The sequence below is a fragment of the Petromyzon marinus genome, chromosome 2 (genome assembly GCF_048934315.1).
Source record: "Petromyzon marinus isolate PM22_M1 ecotype Great Lakes invasive population chromosome 2, UKy_Petmar_22M1.pri1.0, whole genome shotgun sequence".
In the NCBI taxonomy this organism is placed as follows: domain Eukaryota; kingdom Metazoa; phylum Chordata; class Hyperoartia; order Petromyzontiformes; family Petromyzontidae; genus Petromyzon; species Petromyzon marinus.
The window spans coordinates 18,246,042-18,267,790 of record NC_133668.1 but is presented as its reverse complement, the minus strand read 5'-3'; the positions used below and the strand labels follow the sequence as shown (position 1 = coordinate 18,267,790).

Here is a 21,749-nt window from a genome sequence, read left to right as displayed (position 1 = left end):
GGTCTGAAGAGACAGAAGCCTGAAGTGGCTAGGACTGGGCTGTACGCTGGATGTTCCAGAACAATGCATTCCACATTACCCAATAATCCCATCAATGAACGTGCAGATCGTAGGGTGTGAATTATTGTGCTGAATCACCATTCTCTTTCTCAACAGTGCAAAGTATTTCTGAAAAATATTCACAAACAAACCCTGCATGTCCAAAGAGCTGCCATCATTACTTTTCCGACAGAAGATTGTGGCTCAAATGTTAAATTTATCGAAGAACCTGATTGTTTCCATGCAGTGCTCTGGCACTCACTCTACAGCTTATAATGGCAGTGATGATGTGAGAAAACAATGTATCGACTTCACAACGCCAAGAAGGCGTAACGATTGTGAATCCTATTTGCTTTATAAGCTCCTGTTAACATGTTTGGCATTGCAACATTTGGCATCAATTTTTATATATATTTTATGAATTATTGAATTAACTGTTCCAACAGTTCTCCCTATGCCCAACAGTATGTGATGTATTACAACTTGTCCATCATCCCAAATCAACCTCTCCACGTGAGTGACGTTAGTTGGAGTTGAAGCATCGACCAGCTTACCACTTCTCCTGTCGTCACAAACACATTCTTATTCTATTACAGCCGTTGCACTAAGTTTTAACACATTGCTATGATTTAACAGTTGTCACTTCATCATAGCTTAATGCTTTAGTACATTCCACTTATCTCTACACACTCAAGAGGACAAAAGGTGAATGAATAACAGTTTGTTGTACTTCTAATCTACAGTTGTACTAGGGTGTCGCCATCTTGGATGACATACGTTGTTTAAGCACCTCGTGGCAACATCTGGAAACATATTTTACAAGAGCACCAGAGTCACGACCTATTCAATGTGCAAAGCCCACTAGTGTACATTACAGCATGATTGAAAATCTCTTTAGAACTTGAAATACCCTCAGATATATCAGGCTAAGGTATTGGGCAGTGGCCCCTCTTTCCATTGCTATAAAGAAGCATCCCTGTCTTTTTTGGTTTTGTGCGTGGATACCATTTTCAAAACAGTTCTTTAATTTTGTATCGATACAAGAGTCTTGCGTCTGTTTATTTGAACAATGATATCTCACTGTTCATCTGAGATGGGGCGAATGACCTGTTAAGTGAGTGGAATAAAAGGAGGCACAAGAAGAAACACATTGGCAAAAGTGGGAAAAACAGCATTTGGTCGAGGTCATTGGCCAAGCTGAGCTATCTGAATCAGTCATGATCCGGCCTTTACTGCTGGCACCGCTGCTACAGCTTTAATACTATCTACGTACGGTAAACCATTCAGCAATGTAATACATAAACAACAGTATAAGCACATTATCTTTGTTATGTAAGGACAGTTTTTTGTGAGTGAGTGCTGGTTGCACGTGGCGACTTACACTTTTTGTTGGCGTTCATCATAAGCCAGAATCTTCGTCACTTCCCAGTTTCCCGAAGTAATGAACCTCACGATGGCCTGCCCTCCTCCTCCAACGATCCCCCGCTGCCGTGACACAAAGAGTTTAATTAAACAATCGTCTTAATTGGCCTTAGTTCAACAACTTTGGTATCACAATGTCAAATAATCTGTCGCTCCAGATACACGGCGTCAATTCTTATTATGGTCAAATTGCACATCTAAAAACTAAATGCTTGCTTCGTACCAAAATAAATTGAGGATAGCATGTCCATGCCGAAAAAAATGTTTAGGTGTTCATGTCTGAGTTAATCGAGCCAATTTACATCTACATTGAGATATGTGTGCGTGTACACGTGTACCAGGCGACACAGACAGCGTTGATTGCTGAGCGCGTCACGAGGGACGTGTTTAACAATCATCGGGTGCGTGCAGCGTGGAACGAATTAATTAGTATTTGAAGGGGGAGTAAATTGCTAAGCGCGGAGAGACGCAGCGTACATGGTGGGTCGCAAGAACTAGAATTCTGAAAACCCTGACCTCGTGAATAAGCAGTAGTTTTATTACATGGAGCACAAGAATGTAACAGGGGAGGGGAGCGGTGAATGAGTGCACTGCATGCACACATACACAGTTGCCGCCAGGTGGCACAATATGCCCCTAGATCAGAAGTTGGCAAACAACGTAACAAGAATTGCCATTTTTTTTCTTCCGAATTCGGTAAAAAAAACACAAATATTTCAAGAGCTGCAATGCACGTGAATACGAGACTGGTGTCCTTTCTAAATAACGTCACGAAGCAGTCCTTAAAGAGCCGCATGCGGCTCCGGAGGCGCAGGTTGACGACCCTGCCCGAGATGCAAATCAACCCAGAGCAAAAGCGCATGCAAATTAGTTTCACGTACGTGGTTCAGATTTGAATGATTGTCATTTCAAATAAAAAAAAAAGCCGGATGACCCCTAACCAAGGTTGGCGATTCCATGTTTAATCACGCAGGATTAAATACCTTTCAGCAAAATAAAATCCATAGTTGAGCCATGCGAAACTATTTTCCTTACAGTGTTAATGACTGGAAAGCACTTGCTATTCATTAAGGACTGTAATCAAGCATAATAACACTACAAATGCACTTAACCATTCATGGCATATTCTATCATGCGAAAGCCTAAACTCATATATAGTAAACATAAAAATGAACCCCTTTATCACATCTTATATTATGGTTGCATAAAAATGTAAAATATATGCAAAAACAATTAAGCATACGTTGTTAGAGAATAGGTTTTTCTCCTTTTTTCTGGCAACAAAACAGGTGTTAAGATGTTAAAACATCAAACTGAAATATTTTACAAGGAATCATGTCTGCATTAACCACAATACTTGTGGCCAGAATGCAAACAAAAAACATACTCTGCTAATATATGCATTGTCCTTGAAACTGATTGGGCCACAACAGGAACAGCTTTCTTTCGAGCCTAGTCTCGTTGTATATATTATCAGAGTATGTTTTTTGTTTGCATTCTGACCACAAGTATTGTGGTTAATTCAGACATGATTTCTTGTAAAAGGTTTCAGTTTGGTGTTTTAACATCTTAACACCTGTTTTGTTGCCAGAAAAAAGGGGAAAACCCTATTCTCATATTTTGGTACTGGCAAAGGAGGTCCCATAACATACCTTGTTAATTATATTTTAAGGTACCTTTATTTGTATTTTAAAATAGCAGCTCCTAACACTAGAGCAAACCCTTTTTTGTATTGATCATATGCTCAGTGCTTATGGATCGGCTTCAGCAATGCCTTGAGATTATTGGTTGTTTCGTTGAAATAATTTATATCGGAAAGGAAGTATCCCGCAATATTGTCAACATATCACTCGCATTCATATTTCTGAAAGAAATTTTCGATTTATTTTGGTCGTGTTTGATTTGCAATGGGGGGGAGGCTTTGCGTAAAACACAATATTTCACCCTAATGTGGCTGTTGGTCTTTTTTTTGCTTCTTGCTTGTGAAAACGTTGTGACAGCGCTACTCAATGAAACTGTCTTCAATTACACAATGTCGAAAATAGCATGATGGATCTAAAGTGCATTTGACCGAAGGAAATGCCATGACGTGGGGATGTTATTCGTGTAGCTGGTTCAGAGAAAATACACGATGCTTGATGTGCTGTAGAAATGTAGCCCTTGCTGTATAATAAAGGTAGACAATATCTAACCTCCGAGAATCAAAAACACACATTGGCTGTAAACTGATTTCTAGCAACAAAAAAATGCTGTTTGTTTATGTTGGAAACATTTATGATTGTCAATTATGCTTTTTTCAATAAAGTCCCACTCAGGAAGTTTGTTAAATGATTTTCTGAGTTTTTTTTTTACTTTTTGGAGAAAACGTCAGCGCGTTGAGAAATGTACATACACAAGAGATTACCAAACGCCCGTAGTAGTAGAGCTGCAACGCAATTTCTTCACTGCCTTTGAACGGCACCTCATTGCAGCTTGGGTGTCTCGCATACATGAATGAACCAAATATCCAATCTCATCGCAAAATCACTAGATTGAAAGTGTGCATCATCACACTTAATTATGAATAATTCACAAGAGCGATATGCTAAAGTGAATGCCAATACGCCAAATATCAGATCTACTCGACCAAAATGTGCACACATAAAGAAGCGGTGGGCAAGTCTCCACATCAGTTTGCCTGGTTGACTGAGAACATGACAGAGGAATGGTTATCATGAAGCCAAATATTAATTAGTATTCTTACGCTTGCTTACCCAGGAAAGCCTCACTGAGTGGCAAGGATATTTTCAGGAGGGTCCTGCCAAGTTTTTGCATTAGAGTGCGATGTTGCTATGTGTAATCCTAATTGGGCAATGTGTATGTATGTATGTATTGTTGAACGTCTTTTGTACCATATGTAGTCAAGTGTGCTAATTTGGAGGTGAGGGGAAAGGACTACAAACTAAACTATTTGTAGCTATTCTTTCAATACCAGTTACATTGTATAATTTAGCTATGGGAGGAGACCAGAAAACCCAGAGGGGACCCACGCAGAACAGGGAGAGAACCATACAAACACCACATAAACATTACACAGAAAGGCACCTGAGTCGGGAATCGAATCTAGGGACTTCTTGCTGTGAGGCACAAGTCTTTCCGCTCTGCCACCCTGCCACCCATTAAGTCTGAAATCACATCGGGTAAGAGCACTGCACAGGTCCCTGGTTGGAGTGATGGGTAACTAAGCTCAAGCAAGAGGATCCTAACTGTAGCCAATTATCCAGCGACTAGACACAGCAGAGTTGGAAATATTGCCTGGCATGTGTGCTCATGCATTCACACATTACAAAGTTGCACTGAATTTTAAACACTGCGTTCACCAGTTAATTTACTGATATTCCCTTGGTGACTGAAATATTTTGTTATCAACTATAGCAGATGCTTAATATAATACACTTGATATTCTGCAAATTCCCTCTGCCAGAGAGTTATGCAATGTACATATATAATTCTGAACGCATTACACGACACTTTTACACTGTATCACAGTGAAATAATTGGTTGTGCATAATATTTTGTCTTTGCGATAATTTGCGACGTTTATTCGCCTCAAATGATAGATGACACATTTAAGAAGTACAAACGTTCGTTAGTGGTGAACATCTACATACATTTGAATATGACGTTAAATGTACAAAGTGTTCAATTGTTATTCATATTCTTGGTTCTTTCGGTAAAGTCACGTTGAAGGGAAACAATAAAATAATAAAATATATAAAGCAATAACATATATTTTATTATTTTATTGTTTCCCTTCAACGTGACTTTACCGAAAGAACCAAGAATATGAATCACTGCAGTCACGAAAGCTTTAAATAAAAATTTGTTCAATTGTTGTTTACTTGTCACAGCCGTCCATTTCATCTACACAATCAACTTCTCCCACTCTGGCACCGGCTTCATGTGCTCATTAAGATTATGAGCGAAGGTTACCTGAAGTGCAAACATGGCAATGTGATGGAAGTCTCCTCTCGCTCCTTGCTTGGCAGGCACCGGCAAGAAAAACTTGGATCCATCTCTGGAGAACACTGGCGCTTCATCCTACACAAGCAGAGACAGACGGTTGGGGGAGGGTGGACAGATGCACAGACCAATGGACAGAGAGGGATATAGGTGGCATTAAAGTAGCATTCCGTCCCACTCGTCACGTATTTATTCGTGTGTCAGTTCTGGTTTGAGTTGCAATGTGACCTCGGTCCATAGCCTTCTATTGCAATGGACTCGACATTGCACATTATAAATATATTGTAAATGGGTCAGAGCTTCAAAATATTTTACCTGGGCAATTTAAGTCACGAAAAAAATAATACTTTTGAAATGACCTCAGATTTACAGTCAAATGTATGGTCATTTAAAGGGTTAATCCCTCAATATCAACATTTTATCATGAAACAGTGCGCATACTAGTTTGTTTGGGGGGTGCTGAAGCAAAAATGTTACTTTAAAAATTTGACCTCTTGACTGTGACACAAAAGATAGTTTCCTGAATTCCAATGTAATGTATAGCCAATAAACTACTTTTTTGGGGCGAAAATTAGGCCTAGCTCCAGCATAAATAACATGAACTGTTTAAATATAACCTTAACAAATATTTACAGCCGTTGGAAACGTAGTTGTATTTGGTAAATTTTTACCAAAAACAAATGCACAACCCAACACTACTGCAGTTATTATTTTTAAGTATAATTATTAAATTGAGTGAATGTCATAGCATTTTCAAGATAAGTGCATCAAATCAACAGGATAAATCTACGTAGTCTATCTGTCATGCCAATCATCTCGATATCCGCAACTACAATTATCACGGTTGGCTACATATGGTACGAAAGAAGTTCAACATACATACATATCAACCATAATATGTCATCTTGTTGATGACTTTCAGCACCGAGTTGCTAAGCAACCTACTTTTCCCTCTGCTTTTACACCACTCCATATGTACTCAACAACATCTCCTTTTCACTCAATCCTCATCAATCTCTGAACAATAGAAAGTAGATTTTTATTATCTACTTGCCCTTAAGTCTGGAACATATTTTCCCATTCTGACAACATATCTATAGCTTATCTAAATAGGATTAACTTTTCGAATCACCTTAATATAATAAACATACTCAGCCAGCGAGACAGTTGGTAGGCTGCCTCACTAGTGGCGCCCCGAGATGGTAGAGACGGAGACGACGACGAGAAGAATGGTGAAGACAATGAGAAGAATGGTAAAGACGATGAGAAGAATGGCGACGATGGACTTCAGCAGCATGACGGGGATCCCACTCCAACAACCACCCCGAGGTCCCCCACGCCCCCTTTCTGGAACCTACTAGCGGGTTCCTGGTGGGCCCCTTCTGTGACCTTTCCCCTAGATCCCCCTCTCGTGTATATCCTGGCCTACTGACATCAGGACTGCCGTACGCCGCAGAGCCCCTTTTCTGCCAGCAGCCAGCGCTATGCCACTACATATGTATGATGAACTTCTTTCTCACTATATGTAGCCAACCGTGCTAATCGGAGGTGCGAGGGAAGGATAACAACAGTCACGATTTTCCATATGTATTAGATATACCGAATATGTATATTATGTGGCTTGTCATTAGCTTAGCTTCACAATGCTAAACCCGACCACAATTTTATCCCAAAAATATGTTTAATTTTACCGACTAAACTTGTGCACGATTGTCAAACAAGAAATATGGAGTTTATACTATCTGTAAATATATATTCCCTGTAAATATATACTCCGTGGTTCTGTGCGATTATTATTCAGTATTAAACTTTAACAACAGATTAAGAATGTTTTGAACAGCATTTGTTGAAAGATCATAATTTAGTTTTTTGTTTTAAGATAAAGAACTGCCCTTCTGGAACTCTCCAAGTAAAAAGTGTACCACATTGTGCAGGGAATATTCCACAGAAAATTAGTGTTGACATGAGAAAGCATCTATAAATATTAAGAGTTGACCTATACAACAATTTTTTTTATGAAAGACACAGGGTATCCCGTCTCTAAACACGAGAAACTCACGACAGCGCACGCCCCATGTGACGCGGTGGGAATGATGATTGATAATGGTGACATCATGCCTTGGGTTTGTCACCATTATTTATGATGCAAATAATATGTAAATTGTATTTTTTGGAACCATCGAAGCAACAATCCATCGATACAAAAGTCCACTGACGTTCTGCAGAAGATGATGCAAGAAAACTATTTCGGGAATATTCTGAATGGGCACGAGTTACCCAACACTACACGGAGCCCCATATAATTAAACAAGTGTTATTAAAGTATAAATGATCATTAAACAAGTTTAATTATAATTTATACTTTAATAAAGGGACATCTCAACAATGGAGTGACCAATATTTTGTGCACATGCCAAGGTTGTGTGCCTAAGGCCATCCAACAAGAGATGGAAAGATCTTCAATGGGAAAAGATAGATGGTTGAGGGCTGGAAAAAGCAACACTCCAACACTGGTTCCAAGTCTTTACCCAATGTGAATTAAGCAGAAGGATCTTTTTTTATCACATAATTTTAAAACTTTAAAGTTTAAGAGATTAATTAACTGTAATTTGGATGGAAATCCTTGGGAAATAGAGCAATCAAAAGATACTCACCTGCCTGGGTAGCCATGCCTCCGACATTTCTCGATGCCTCTGTGATATACAAAAAAAACGTACACGGATTATATAAAAGTATCTGAATGTTACAAAAAAATCATATCATGCCACGTATACTATTCAAATAAAAAAAAGATACATCTTTCTGTCAAAACTAAAATCGATTTTCAGATATATATTTTTATAGAATACATAAGTAGACAATGTCTCCTTCACATATATCTGCCTCTTCACATAAAAGATGAAAAAAATTCTTACATAACTCATCGGCTGCACAGCCTTCTGGGAGTGCATAATTGCAGCAGCATTAATTCAAGCAAACTCTAGATCGGTTCCAACATAAGTATCCTCCAGAACAACACTAACGCTTATTTTATTTTACAAATTTAATATAAAAAGTTTTTGCGTGACTAGCGAGAACTTGTTGCAAATGTGGGCGGCTGTGATGATTCCAAACCAGAATCTCAATGGCTCCAGTTCACTAGTAGGCTTTAAAAGGTCAATGGAAACGATTGTTTGAAGCATAGCAATCTTGATATCAGGTTTGCAATAGTTCTTCACTTCTGATGTGCACTTTACTTCACCGGAATGGTTCTTAAGTAATCCTTTTTGTTGTTGTCTTTAGCGTCACCAGATCCCGAGGGAGAACAGCTAACTCTAGTGGGTTTTCTAAAGTTATTTGAGAGCCATATTATGCATCGTTTGATACTATTAATACACTTTGTATCTCGGACACTCTTACTTATTTTACGTCAGCACATCTGTATGTGATGCACTCAGACGATATATGTTTTTCAGGATCTCATGGCTGTACAATGTTAATAAACGTTTTGTTTACTTCTATATTGACCAATGGCTTACTGTTGATATAGGAACACCCTAAACAACGATTAAATTATTTCATCACATTCTGAGTATTGATCAAATCACTCGTGGATTGGAATCACTACTCCTGCTTTCTGCTACAGCCTTGCAACATCTGCTACTGAGCAGCCATACACATCCCCATGCTCTATTGGCTTCCTGTGCCGTGGTGTACATCCACTCTCCTAACCCAGCAGTATGTATTAAGCTAAACTTACACACATATGCATAGGTCATAAAACCATACATGTGTAGGGTCTTAAAAAATCACTCACACCGACACGTTGTAACAAGTCACCTGCTTACACTTTATTCACCTATTCTTGCACCAGTTGTAGGCAATCTTGATTTGAAGCTTTCGTGACTGCAGGAATCTATACTTTTTGGTTCTTTCGGTAAAGTCATGTAGGTATAAAATAAATCACGACGTTTCGGGCACAACACAAGCGTCCGTCATCAGGTGGGAAAGCATGGTCTGCTGCTGAGGCAGACTGTTTTAAAAGGTTTGAAATGGGTGTAGCCCAAGGGTCATAAAGAAGTGGCCAGGGCTAGTGATGTTAATGTGAGAAAGTAGCATGTAACTGTAAGATCGGAGAGCGGCCTCCTTGACGAGGGCACGGAAGTGGCTATGTTAATGTGAGAGATTAGCATGTTAATGTGAAATCGAAGAGTGGTGCAATCCAAAGGCATGAGTGCAACTCAACGGGTGCAATCCAAAGGGCATGTGAGTATGAGAGTGCAATCCAAAGGACATGTGAGCATGAGAGTGCAATCCAAAAGAATGAGAGTGCAATGCAAAGGACATGTGAGCATGCAAGATCTAAGAGAGAGAGAGGCATAGAGAAAGAAACACAGAGAGTCGGAAATAACAGCTGACATAGGCAGATAGGATGGAAACATCACAGTCAGTTAAGACTTTACCTGGTTAATAACGTCCTTCCAATGATTGCTCAGTTTGTACCCATCCTCTCTGTTGAAGTTGTGTCTGTGTTTATACATCTGAATGGCTGCATGAACAAATCTCTGAAGGTAGCCGGTAGGTTTGCAGAGTACCTCCGTTTTGGAAAAATCTATTTCGTGTGAGCCCACAGCTCATACTCACATGCCCTTTGGATTGCACCTGTTGGGTTGCACTCATGCCTTTGTATTGCACCACTCTTCGATTTTACATTAGCATGCTAATCTCTCACATTAACATAGCCACTTCCGTGCCCTCATCGAGGAGGCCACTCTCCTTCTATCTTACAGTTACATGCTACTTTCTCACATTAACATTATGCTAATTTCTCACATTAACATCACTAGCCCCAGCCACTTCTTTATGACTCTTGGGCTACACGCATTTCAAACCTTTTAAAACACTCTGCCGAAAGCAGCAGACCATGCTTTCCCACCTGATGATGGACGCTTGTGTAGCACCCGAAACGTCGTGATTTATTTTATTTTATATACGTGACTTTACCGAAAGAACCAAAGCGTACAGTTGTAGGCACTCCTAAAACTATCTATACGGTCACTTATGTTAACTCTTATCTACCTTCCACCTCACTTATCCTGCACTCAGCAGCTCTGCTCTCCACTGCTCCACACACAGCATCTTCGCACACATCGTCTTCTCACACAGCGTCTCCGCACACAGCGTCTCCGCACACAGCGTCTTCGCACACAGAGTCTCCACACATAGCGTCTTCACACACAGCAACTCTACATCTCCACTGCTGCCCTCACCTACGCTCCCTCAGACCCGCTCACCCGTCTGTCCCGGGCGGGGGGATCAGCCAACATCCGCCCAGCGACGGCATGAGGGTTGAGGTCCCATTGACGGCTGGAGCTGCAGCGGCGAGATGTCTTTACTCTTCGACCCCGGCAACAACTCCCTCTCCGCTCACGCACACACCCTTAAATCCCTCTGCTAATTATCCAAGACCTCTCGTGCGTCTCTTTAAGCTCTCACCAGGCCGGCGCTTGTTGGCCCATCAATCAACCCTCATCTCCCGTCTCCCTGGCAACACCTCCGGTCTCAATGTGCACAACCGGTCGACCCCATTTGCACCTGCTACGCCCCTTAACAACTGCCGGTTTGTCCATGCAACCTCATGTTGCACACGCGCACCTGCCATTCTTCCACTCCGGTGGTGGGTGCTCGGAGGTTCGGAGAGCCGTGAGGCGCTGCAAGGATGGGTGGTGGTCGCAGGTTGCTGAGGAGATGGAGTCTGCCTCAATGGCCTGCGATCATCGCTCTTTAACTCCATAAAAAAGTAACTTGCAGCGCCATACCTATTACCATCATTCAGGGAAAGAATGGTGATCCAATCTCCGACCGCCAGGAACAGGTTTGCAGATTTGTTGAGCATTTCTATGAGGTCCTGGGGGAGGGGAAATCCCTCAGCCTATAAAACATCGTGGGACAAAGTGAAGATGACTCTGCTGAGGCTGCGGTGCCTCAAATATTGGAAGAAGAAGAAGTCACCTCCTGTGAGTGGTTGACTGAGGTGCCATCTGTTGAGGAAGTACTGAAGGCGATCCGGAGTCTGAGACCAGGAAAGGCACCGGGCAGAGATTATCTCACAAGCGAAATGGTGAGGGAGGGAGGTGTTTGTGCATAGACTGCCCTACATGACATCATAACAACAGTCTAGACCAATGGACGGGTTCCGCAAGGATTGGAAGGATGCCCTGGTGGTCCCCCTCTTTAAGAAGGGGGACCGCACAGACTGTAACAACTACAGGGGCATCTCACTCCTCAGTGTACCGGGAAAGGTGCTGGCAAGGATAATTCAACATCGCCTTGCCAGGCACAATGAGGAGAGGCTTATGGAGCCCCAATGCGGTTCCAGGAAAGGGCGGTTGCAGGAAAGGGCGGTCCTGCACAGATGCCATATTTTCTGTCTGTCTGCTACAGCAGAGGTGTCGGGAATTCCAACAAGACCTACATCTCTGCTTTATTGACCTGGTCAAGGCCTATGATACCATCAGTAGGCCTGGGATCTGGGTTGTTCTTCGTGCTTTCGGTGGTGAGCAGGCGCGGGTAAAACTACGTGGCCAGGAGTCGGAGCCATTACCTGTTCACCTTGGGTTGCGACAGGAATGTCCACTGGCTCCCACATTATTTAACATCTATTTCGACCACGTAGTTCGTGAAAACTTCAATAGCTGTACCGGAGGAATTTCCATCTGGTACAGATACAATGGGAGGCTGATCGATTCCCGGGTGCGGTCAAGGGATGGCTCCCTATTGCTCAACCATGTAATGTATGCTGATGATCTGATAATTGCTGCTCACTTAGAGGAGGAGTTGGAGGCGCTGCTGTGAACCTGGAGCTTGCCACTAAGAGGTGGGGCCTTACCATCATCCCAACCAAAATTAAGCACCTGCCTGGGTATTTTGTACCATCGGACACTCTATCCCCACAACTCCCAATTGGTGATAGGGCAGTTGTGGAGAGAGTGGAGAATTTCCCATACCTGGGCAGTGTGCTCATGACCGGCTCCGGTTTGACAGCAGAGGTCTCACTCCAAATCAGTCGAGTGCATTATCTTTTCATCAGTTGCGTAACGCTGTGTGGAAGCTACCTGGTCTGTCGCTCCGCATGAAGCTTCAGGTCTTCTTGGTCAGTCATTCCCTCCATTCTCTACGCTTACAAAACATGTACCCCCCTATTGGAACATCTTCACTGGTTAGAAATATTTAGGCTATCCTGTCTATGATCCATCTTGGGTTTAACCAGCTGGATTGTGTGAGGAGTTCACAAACCTTTCAAAGATTTGAACAAAGTTCCATCGGTGTGCTCATCCAGCAGGCAAGGTTTTGTTGGCTGGGTCATGTAGCCCGTATGCCCAGCCACCGCATGCCTAAACAGCTTTTGTTCGGCCGGATCGAGGGGGCTAAATGGGCGCGGCACGGGCTAGAGAAGAAATGGAGTGATGTGGTAAAGGAGGATGTGGAGCTGAGTGGACTTGCCGATGACTGGTACCAGCGGTGTCAAGATCGTCCTCTGTGGAGGAGGCTCGTGAAGGACGCTACTGGGCGGTTAGTGGCAGTCGCCCTCCAACAACAATGGAGGGTAGAGGAGCGACGCTCACAACAACGAGCGGAGCGCCGGGTGGCTAGAGCACAGCAAGTTGGCACAGTAGGGGGCACAGGTGGTGTATCAGCCAGTCATCTCAGTCAGTCGACCCGTGGCACCTGGGTTTGCTCTGTGACCTCCTACCAGTGGGCGTTCGACACTTCACGTGGCCTGAATGTGCACATAGTCTGCCACAAGCATCGTGATGATGTCACCGCCAATTAGTGGCGAATGGCGGTTGTTGTATTTGTACAAATGTATGTTTAACTTCTTTCGCACCCTACGCAGCCAACCGTGCTAATCGGAGGTGTCGGGGAAGGACAATATACTAAACACAAAAATAATTTCTTAAGAAATTCGTTTTCAATTTAGATTTAAATGTGCATAGCTCCAGTGGCTTCCTAATATCGGAAGGAAGAGCGTTCCAGACGGCCGCAGTAAACATCTTTGTCCGATGGTTAGCCGAACACCACTGCAAGGATGACCAGAGACTGATTACTTTTCAACAGTAATGCTCCCTCTCAACCGTGCCTACGGTATCCTACGGTTGTGACCAACACTGCTGGAAGTGAAACCCCCTGAGTCAGAGATGGATGACTGCCTGTAACCGACCTCGATGCAGGCTCCTGTGGCAGCGTCGCACACGGTTAGGATGGAGAAATTCTGTGCGCGGTTCACCCAGTTGACAGCGATGCGAGTCCCTGTGGCCCAGTGCACCATGCTCACATAGTAGTCCCTAGGCAGCAGCAGCACACAGTCACACATATTCCACATCAATGCGTATCCACAGTCCAGCAATTGTGGATCGGTGATCATCTGCGTTGATGGTCCAGTCAGGATTGAAAATGCCACATTCCTATATCGGAGGCCAATTAGTCCATAGGACAAAATCTATTAACGTTATACAGTAGCACTTACTTTAACAGCCCAGATAGGGAGTTGTATGTGGTGTTGAATATCTATTATCACCATATAGATATCCAATACATGTCAATAATCATACAATTATTGTATCAGCTACTCAATCCACAATTGGTTTCATATAAATATGCTATTAATGAAACACATTATAAATATAGTGCCTTATACAAAACAGTGTTTTATTTTAATGTCAGCATTTATATACCTGTTTCACTCACACAGTAATGTCATGTCGCAGGAAGAAACATTTGTTTTCACAATTCTAACATCCTGCAATGGGTTAAATCATGACAACAAACGCACATCTGATTAGCACCTTTGGCTATGTGTGGTGCGAAAGAACTTCACCATCATACATATGTAGTGACATTGAATGGGTCACTAGGGCGTGTAGCGCTGGTTACTGGTAGAGAGCGGGATTGTGGGTGTAGTAGCCCGGTCTACCAGCAAGGCAGGTGAAATGTGCCACTAGAGCGGGTAGCATCGGTTGCTGGCAGAAAGGGGGGATCTGAGGACACAGCAGCCGGTCTGCCAGCAGGGCACGTTATAGGCTAGGGTGAGAGATGTGGGGTAAAGCTGACAGAGGGGACACGTGGGGCAGAGCCCAGAACCTTCTGGTAGGTTCTAGAAGGGGGCGTGACCGAGGGCGGAGCCAGGCTATGCTGGGGAGGATAAAAGGGAGGCCCCGACGCTGGGTCAGGGCTGTCGTTTGGAATGGAACCCATCGTCTACGCAAATCTTCGTCCCCGTCTCACCCCCTTAGCGTTGTGGGTCAGGCAGTGTGCCGGCTGTTCTAACCTGATTTTAGTTATCCCCTGTACTGTGTAAGTGTAAAATAAACTTGTGTGCCTCCTACTATTAGTGTCTCTGAAGTGACTACTGCACATACAAGCAGCCTTAGAAGAGGATGCCACACAATTACTCCTTGGGTCGCTTCAATAGGGCTTCGCCGTCCATCAAAAGATGGCATACCCTCATGTTGTGGAAAGGTAGGTCTCAGGACAGCTCTCAGAGCTTGGTTAGGGCCAATTTAAATAGAAGCTCAATTTTCATAACAGGAATGTTTTGAGCCGATGAACATATCAGCCAGAATGCACCTGATCTCATCAGACCTCGAAAGCTAAGCAGCGTGCGTAGTCTAAACTGCACTGGGATGGGTTGACCACCATGCATAACAGGATGTTATGGGCTGCAGGGATCACAGGTGTCCCTTAATTTACCAAAAAAAATTCCCATTAGTGCAATGAACAAATTAGGGACACATTTCTATTGACGAAGTCGAATTTCCGTATTCCCGAAATTTCACACAGCACGCATCATGAGATAAAACAAGAGCTATCCGGGAGGCTGCATCATCCATCCACGACAGTCACGGTATCCATACAGTCCAACAGTAACGCCTCCACATCACCTTTCCAGGTGTTCCAGCATGCACATCTTTGGTTAGTTCCTGAAAATGTTAAGTATTTTTGATTAAAATTTAGTATAAGTCAATAGTTCTCATATGTATGTTCTTTATTATTATTACTATTTAGTTTTATTGTGAAAAGTGATAGAGGTGTATATTTTTAGGTTATGAGCAGAGTTGGAATGGCTGTCCGAAACAAATCCCAAATTAAAGCCATTCCGATGTACAACATTTGATTTTATGCGTGTTTTTTGAACAACGCATCCCTTTCGTAAATTGAGGGATACCTGTATTGAGTGAGCAGCAAAGGACAGTGTATCAAAATTAATTGCTATACTGTACTTCTGCGGTCCTACATCTATGATCCCTACCTTCATCAACCGGCACTGACCGGCATGGATAAGTATAATGAAAGACCCCCAAAACCCGTTCCATTTTCAGAGGCCCTCATCCAGCAGTGGATTGATAAAGGACTGTGTACATGGACATGTGTTTGCGCAGTTATGGGCAACCTAGCTGAGACCAACATCTCAAACATGAGATTAACCTTGTCAACCCTTGTGTGTGGTGGATGCTTGAATTCAAATTCAGGATTCAAGAAGAGTTTACTCAGTGGGCTACCAGCACCGCGTGTGCTCCCTAAGCCACCGAGGCACCTATTACATGTTAATTTCTCTCTTACAAAAAACAAATGTGCAGAATGCAGGACTTCCAATATATCAACTGGAAAGATCCAGCAGCTATGTAAATTCTGGTTAAATCGGCATGTCAGTAGACCACGTTCCCCTGAGTGGGTGTTAATGTTAAGGTCTTTATCAGGCGTGGCTGAGCCAAAATGAAAACAGTGGTTTACATTCAGCTTTCATTTGCTTCAATTAACCACTCCTGGCATAGGGTCAACACTTGCATCAAGCCACAGTGCATATAACCTGTGATGGGTTTTCTTTTTTATTCTGTTGGATATTTTAATTTTGAATATTTCCTGAAATTACTCAATTATATAATACGTAAAAAATATGAAATCATTTATCAATGAAGTATACTTTGTCTTCAGTATGCAAAACATTTGGCACATTGTTTTGAGTACATTTTAGCGGGTGCTCTTCTCAATAAGCGATGCTGAGCCAGCATTGTAAATCTACACATCTTCTTTGGTGTCAGTCAGTCCATCTATAGGGCAGCAAAAGTAATAATTTCAACTTAAAACACGCACGGTATTTACTAATTCACAAAGAGGCAGACTAACTTAGTGGTGTGACAAACTACAGACAAGTGGGATAGGTAGCCCCGGTAGTGAACTGGCACAAAATTCTCCCTCCAAGCTCTGTGGTCCTTTTTTGTATAAAGGTGTCATGTGGGAAGAAACCAAGAAAACCCACACGTGCAAGGGGGTAACACTCAATCCCATACATATGGAAAAGGTGGAATCCCCATTTTGCCGTACCGCATTTCTCCAGGCAAGACAGGGTATGGCTCCTCAATGCCCATGAGAAGGGAGTTTCAAGACATTTGTGTTATCCGCCAATGAATCAAATAAATATTGAAGTAAGAGACATCATAATGACCGTGAGTGTGTGGGATGGTATTGGCGACTGAATTGAAGCCAAAAGAGGGAACACGCCTGAGAGGATGACCACCGTGGAGATTTGAGCAATGAGATTGCCTCACGTGCAGGGGTGAGATGGATTGTGGCAAAGCAAAGCCAATGAGTGAGGGAGCAATTTGGAGAGGCCTTCATCCAACAGTGGGTAAGACCCTAGCTCACGATGATGGTGACAATGGAAAGGATGACATTTAACATTTTACAATTTTCAACAATGCTTGACATTTCAAACTCTTTTAGGAGTGGAATTTGTGCAACTACCTTTAAAAGTTTAATTTTATTTACCGTAAGAGTAAATTAGCTGTTCTATTATTCATTCGTCCATTCAGGTTGATGATAGCCATTACATTTCTGGCGTGCTCTTTCACCCCTTGTACAATATTTCACGAACCTCTCAGTATATATGTTAATAGCTAAACTGCACAGTATTGCAAGTTGATGATTAAAAAAATGGTCATGTTTGCCAAATTCATTGTGGTTTGCAAAGAAATCATACGAAGGCTCAGATAGCAATCTCCTCTGGCATAGTATTGCTTGTGAAATACCAGAACAAAATGTAAAGTAATCCCTTCAAAATAAAGACGACAAAAGCACCAGTATTGGCAAAACCAGGGACGTCTGCATGTGGTGTCGACAAAATGCAGGATTCTGGAAACTCTATCTCACACATTATTTTCACGGTTTTAGAAAGTGTATATACAAGTTTAAGTGTGTGAGTGCACTATGTACTTAGTTTAAAATGTTTGAATCGAATTAATAGCTTGAGACACGAGGGATATTACATAAATTGACAATAGCAGCCGTATTTCAACCACGCGCAAACAGAGTGGCAATTGAAGCTGGAAAGTAGCATTTTCCATGCTGGGTGTCGTGCACGTCTGTAATGCCGTACTTTACAAGACAGAGTTGGTGGATCATCATGTGCATGATACACTTCTCATGAAAATGTAAAAGTTGCTAAGTAAATGACAATCTGCCAAGTGTGTTGCAAACCTTTCTGTGGACAGTATTTTAAAGCATGAAACCTTTACGTGCATGGACTTTTGCCAATGTCTTCTCTCACGTAAAAATACTTACAAAAAAAATGTTCTAACATCCCAAGCACTACCCACCTAAAATAATCTTGAGACGAATTTAACAGGCAAGGGAAGGATAAAGGTAATAAGGATCTTGGGCTTAAATCTAGCCTTCTTTGCAGTGGGCTGGGATTTGGGAGTGGTGGTAGGGTTGAAATGTGATAACATTTCACGTGAAAAATCTACTCCTGTATTCATTCAAAATAGCTCAAATGCTACCCATACACTCAATATCCACAAAGAAACACATTATCATTTAAATATAGGCAGAAGGATAAAGAAGGACAATGTCTAGAGGACCATCTCGTCAGATCCCAGATGCTAAGCACGGTCGAGCCTGGGTAGTGCTTAGATGGGCAACCACCATGAATAGACCAGGGGTTTCAGGCTGTTGTGGGGATATGTCAGTAGAGGGCAGTGTAACAAAATCCATCGTTGTACTGTACCAACTTCTATGTGCCCAGCCTTCACCAACTTGCAATGACCAGAGTGAAGGATAGCCAATAATTACCACCATCAACATGGCATGATGTCATCGCACCTCCGATTAGCACGATTGGCTACGTACGTACGGTGCGAAAGAAGTTCAACATACATACATACATACTATGACTCTTTAGTAAATAAGTGATGATTTGTGGGGAGTTAAACATTGCTAGTGTCCATAGATAGACAGGTCCTGGCAAAGTAATGTGGCATTCCAACAACTCGTGAAGGACCACCATTGGAGATGGAAACTACCCGGTGCTTGCTTCACCTTGTGAAATTGAAACAGATCCAATTATAACTTAACAATTATTCTGACTGCCTGGATGTTTATTATGACTTCCTGTACCCTGTGCTGGTGGTGGTTGATGTTTCAAATGAAACTTCCTAAATGCTAAATTTGGTTGTGAGAATCGTTATTCAACTTACCGGTGAGCTGAAACAATAAGAAGTCGATCGCTTGAAGACATGACAATGTAATCTGTTTGGCTGTGTCATTATGTGGCCTTACCAAAAAATCAATAATAATAATGACATTTATAACGCGCCATATTTTGCAAACAAGTCAAAAACTCAGGTGCGGAGCCAGGCTCTGCGCTGCTGGAAGGCTTGACCAAACTGATACGCCTTTAGATGTTTATACTCTTTGGGTCTTTCGGTACAGTCACGTAGATAGAAAAATAATAAAATGAAATAAAATCACGACATTTCAATCGCAACACAAGCAATCGTCTTCAGGTAAAAAAATACAGCAGGCGGACTGCTGAGGCAGGAATAAATATAGCGAGAGAGCTACTGCAGCCAAAGGTTAGAGAGCTACTGCAGCCAAAGTTTATATATGTTTGAGATGTTTCTTGAAAGTCAGAGTACATTTAATGTTGTGAATGTTCAAAGTTCCACACCGAGGGGGAGACAGCAGAGAACCGACGTGAGGCTGCAACAGTTCGAGACCTTGGTGTCCGAAGCAGATTTTGAGCGACACTACGTAGAGGTTCTACCATGAGCTTCAGTGCAAGGCGAGAGTAGTGAGGTGAGGTATGGTGGAGAACCGGTGGTGAAGGTGCGATGACAAAGGCAGGCGATTTTTTAATTTGTCCTGCTGGCGAAGGGAAGCCAATGAAGAGTACGGAGAGTGGTGGCTGAGTCGAGTCGTAGATTATGGACAACAAGGACAACGCGAGCAAGGGTTGAATCAGATCCATCTCTGGACTTGTGACAGAGAAGACCTCGGAACCTCACCTGGAGCGGAAGGCCTCGGGTGGGTTCAGCTCCTGCGTGTGAGTCAGTCCATAAAGTGTGACCACAAACAGTCGCACCCTAGGGTTCGGCTGCCCAGCCTGCATGGGAGAAGGTGACAAAGGAAGATGTTACCGAATGTGAAGAGGTGTACGAAAGAGATCCAGCACATACCAGTGGCGTCTTCAGGAAGATCGTTTATTGACGCAGACCACACAGGACAAAAGGGACTCGAACTCCCTTTGCATGTTGTTTGGTGGCTGAATGTTTGGTGACTTTACGAGGAGATGGCAGTTCACTGAGTGGCTACGTGAACCCATCTGTGTGTGTTTTTGAGGGTTTTGCATCGTAGGTTTCAGTTTTCTTCAAGTACTCGAGTTTCCCTATCACATGCACAATGCTCATGAAAACAAAATTGTCCAAGCATTGCGCAGTTCCTGGACCATCCCGAAAAAAAGATTCTTGAGATTCTCTCCTGGATAAATAAATCTTATCGTCATACTTATATTTTAATAAACGAAACGAAAGCGACATCAAAAGAGCATCGTTAAAATGACTCCACGTGCCAGAACCTTTTGGCGGACAGAGCGCAGAAGTGACATTGCTGGGATGTCACGTTCGGGAACACATCCCCTTACACAAATCCATTCCACGTACAAATGCTGGGCTGCAACCTATACGAAAGAAGACTGTACACCCACAGCAGTGCGGTAACAATGAGCCAAATTGCCACGGTGGATTGTTTTTTTCACCTCGTACAGACAAGTTTAATTACACCGTTCAGCTGCTTTGAACAAATATTTTTTGTGAGGTTATGGTAGAGTAGTATTAGCATCGTAGCTCATTTCACGCCACAGTTTTGTTTACACAACCTGCAAAACCAGTGTTTCACATTTATTGATGCTATTCGCAAGGTGCTGCCTTTTTGCGGGTTGCACAGTGGCAAAGAAAACATATGAAAACTGCACACGCACACTACAATCACATATCCTACTCGGGAATGCAGGTGTTAGGGTTAATGTTTTAGATTTTACAATAAGTGTCCTAGCGAGGTGAAAAAAAACCCCACGTACATTGTTATAGGAGAGGCAGCGAGCACGAGCCCAGCTAACACAACCATCCGTCACAAGTCATACACAGCTGCCTCCGAATCTGCCACAATAAACGGAACTAATTTGAATTTAATGATTAACGAGGGCCTGTGAGCGAAAACGAGCTCCAGAAAGCTCTCCCCGAGTGAGTTAGGCAGGATGCTTGCAGATGTACATCTCCGCTGGGGATGCATCTGGTGCTCTGCCACAGATGGTTATTTCACTTCCATGATTCAATTCCACGCTAATGCACGCTGCGTGTTGTGCATGCAACGGGGAAGGGTTTCATTGAACGCAGAGCGCCGCCTCGTGAAAGTGTTTGTCAGAAGACCTCAAAGCGGCGCGTAGCATCGTACGTTTCGTAAAACCCACGAATGAAAATAATTCACGTCCGCCAATATCTAAAAGGAGCGTGGAGATTTTGGTAAATTGCCAGATAAGGAAATGCAAATGCGGATTAAGCTTTGATTGGAGATTAGACAGATTACTGTATATGTAGATTTTAAGTGTTTATTGAATGATGTAACGGCGTACTGATGCGAAATGATATCAACACCTAATGCGCGACAGCTGCTGTCAGGTATTTCTGTATTCATAAATGTCCGTAAAATTGCGATGGTCAAATGTGGAGATACAAATTAAACCACACATGCCCACAATTTCCCATGTTTTGCAACGTTTAACCTTCCTTTGTTTTACATAAGCCATGCCTATATTCCAACAACCTTCCACATTCCTTTCAGTTTTCTGTGCATCCCAAAATTTTACTTCTTCCACAAACTCCAAATAGCTCAGTTGCTAGGCATCGATACAATCATATCCTCGCATCTGTTTGGACGATGAGATCAATGCATTTAGAGTGTGAGACGATGGAAAT

At 42.6% G+C, this 21,749-nt stretch overlaps 1 protein-coding gene across 3 annotated transcripts in view; it reads right to left on the bottom strand.

The window, feature by feature from the left end:
• The window catches only part of LOC116950755 (inactive dipeptidyl peptidase 10), a 613,867-nt gene that overhangs the window by 46,099 nt on the left and 546,019 nt on the right, over positions 1 to 21,749 (bottom strand). For all 3 annotated transcript variants that reach the window (XM_032968787.2, XM_032968796.2, XM_032968804.2), the window contains exons 10-14: positions 19,785 to 19,882; positions 13,664 to 13,787; positions 8,118 to 8,156; positions 5,434 to 5,541; positions 1,421 to 1,524 (exon numbers count right to left, since the gene is read on the bottom strand). In XM_032968787.2, the coding sequence (XP_032824678.1) occupies positions 1,421 to 1,524; positions 5,434 to 5,541; positions 8,118 to 8,156; positions 13,664 to 13,787; positions 19,785 to 19,882 (473 nt within the window). The remainder of the gene's footprint in view (positions 1 to 1,420; positions 1,525 to 5,433; positions 5,542 to 8,117; positions 8,157 to 13,663; positions 13,788 to 19,784; positions 19,883 to 21,749) is intronic.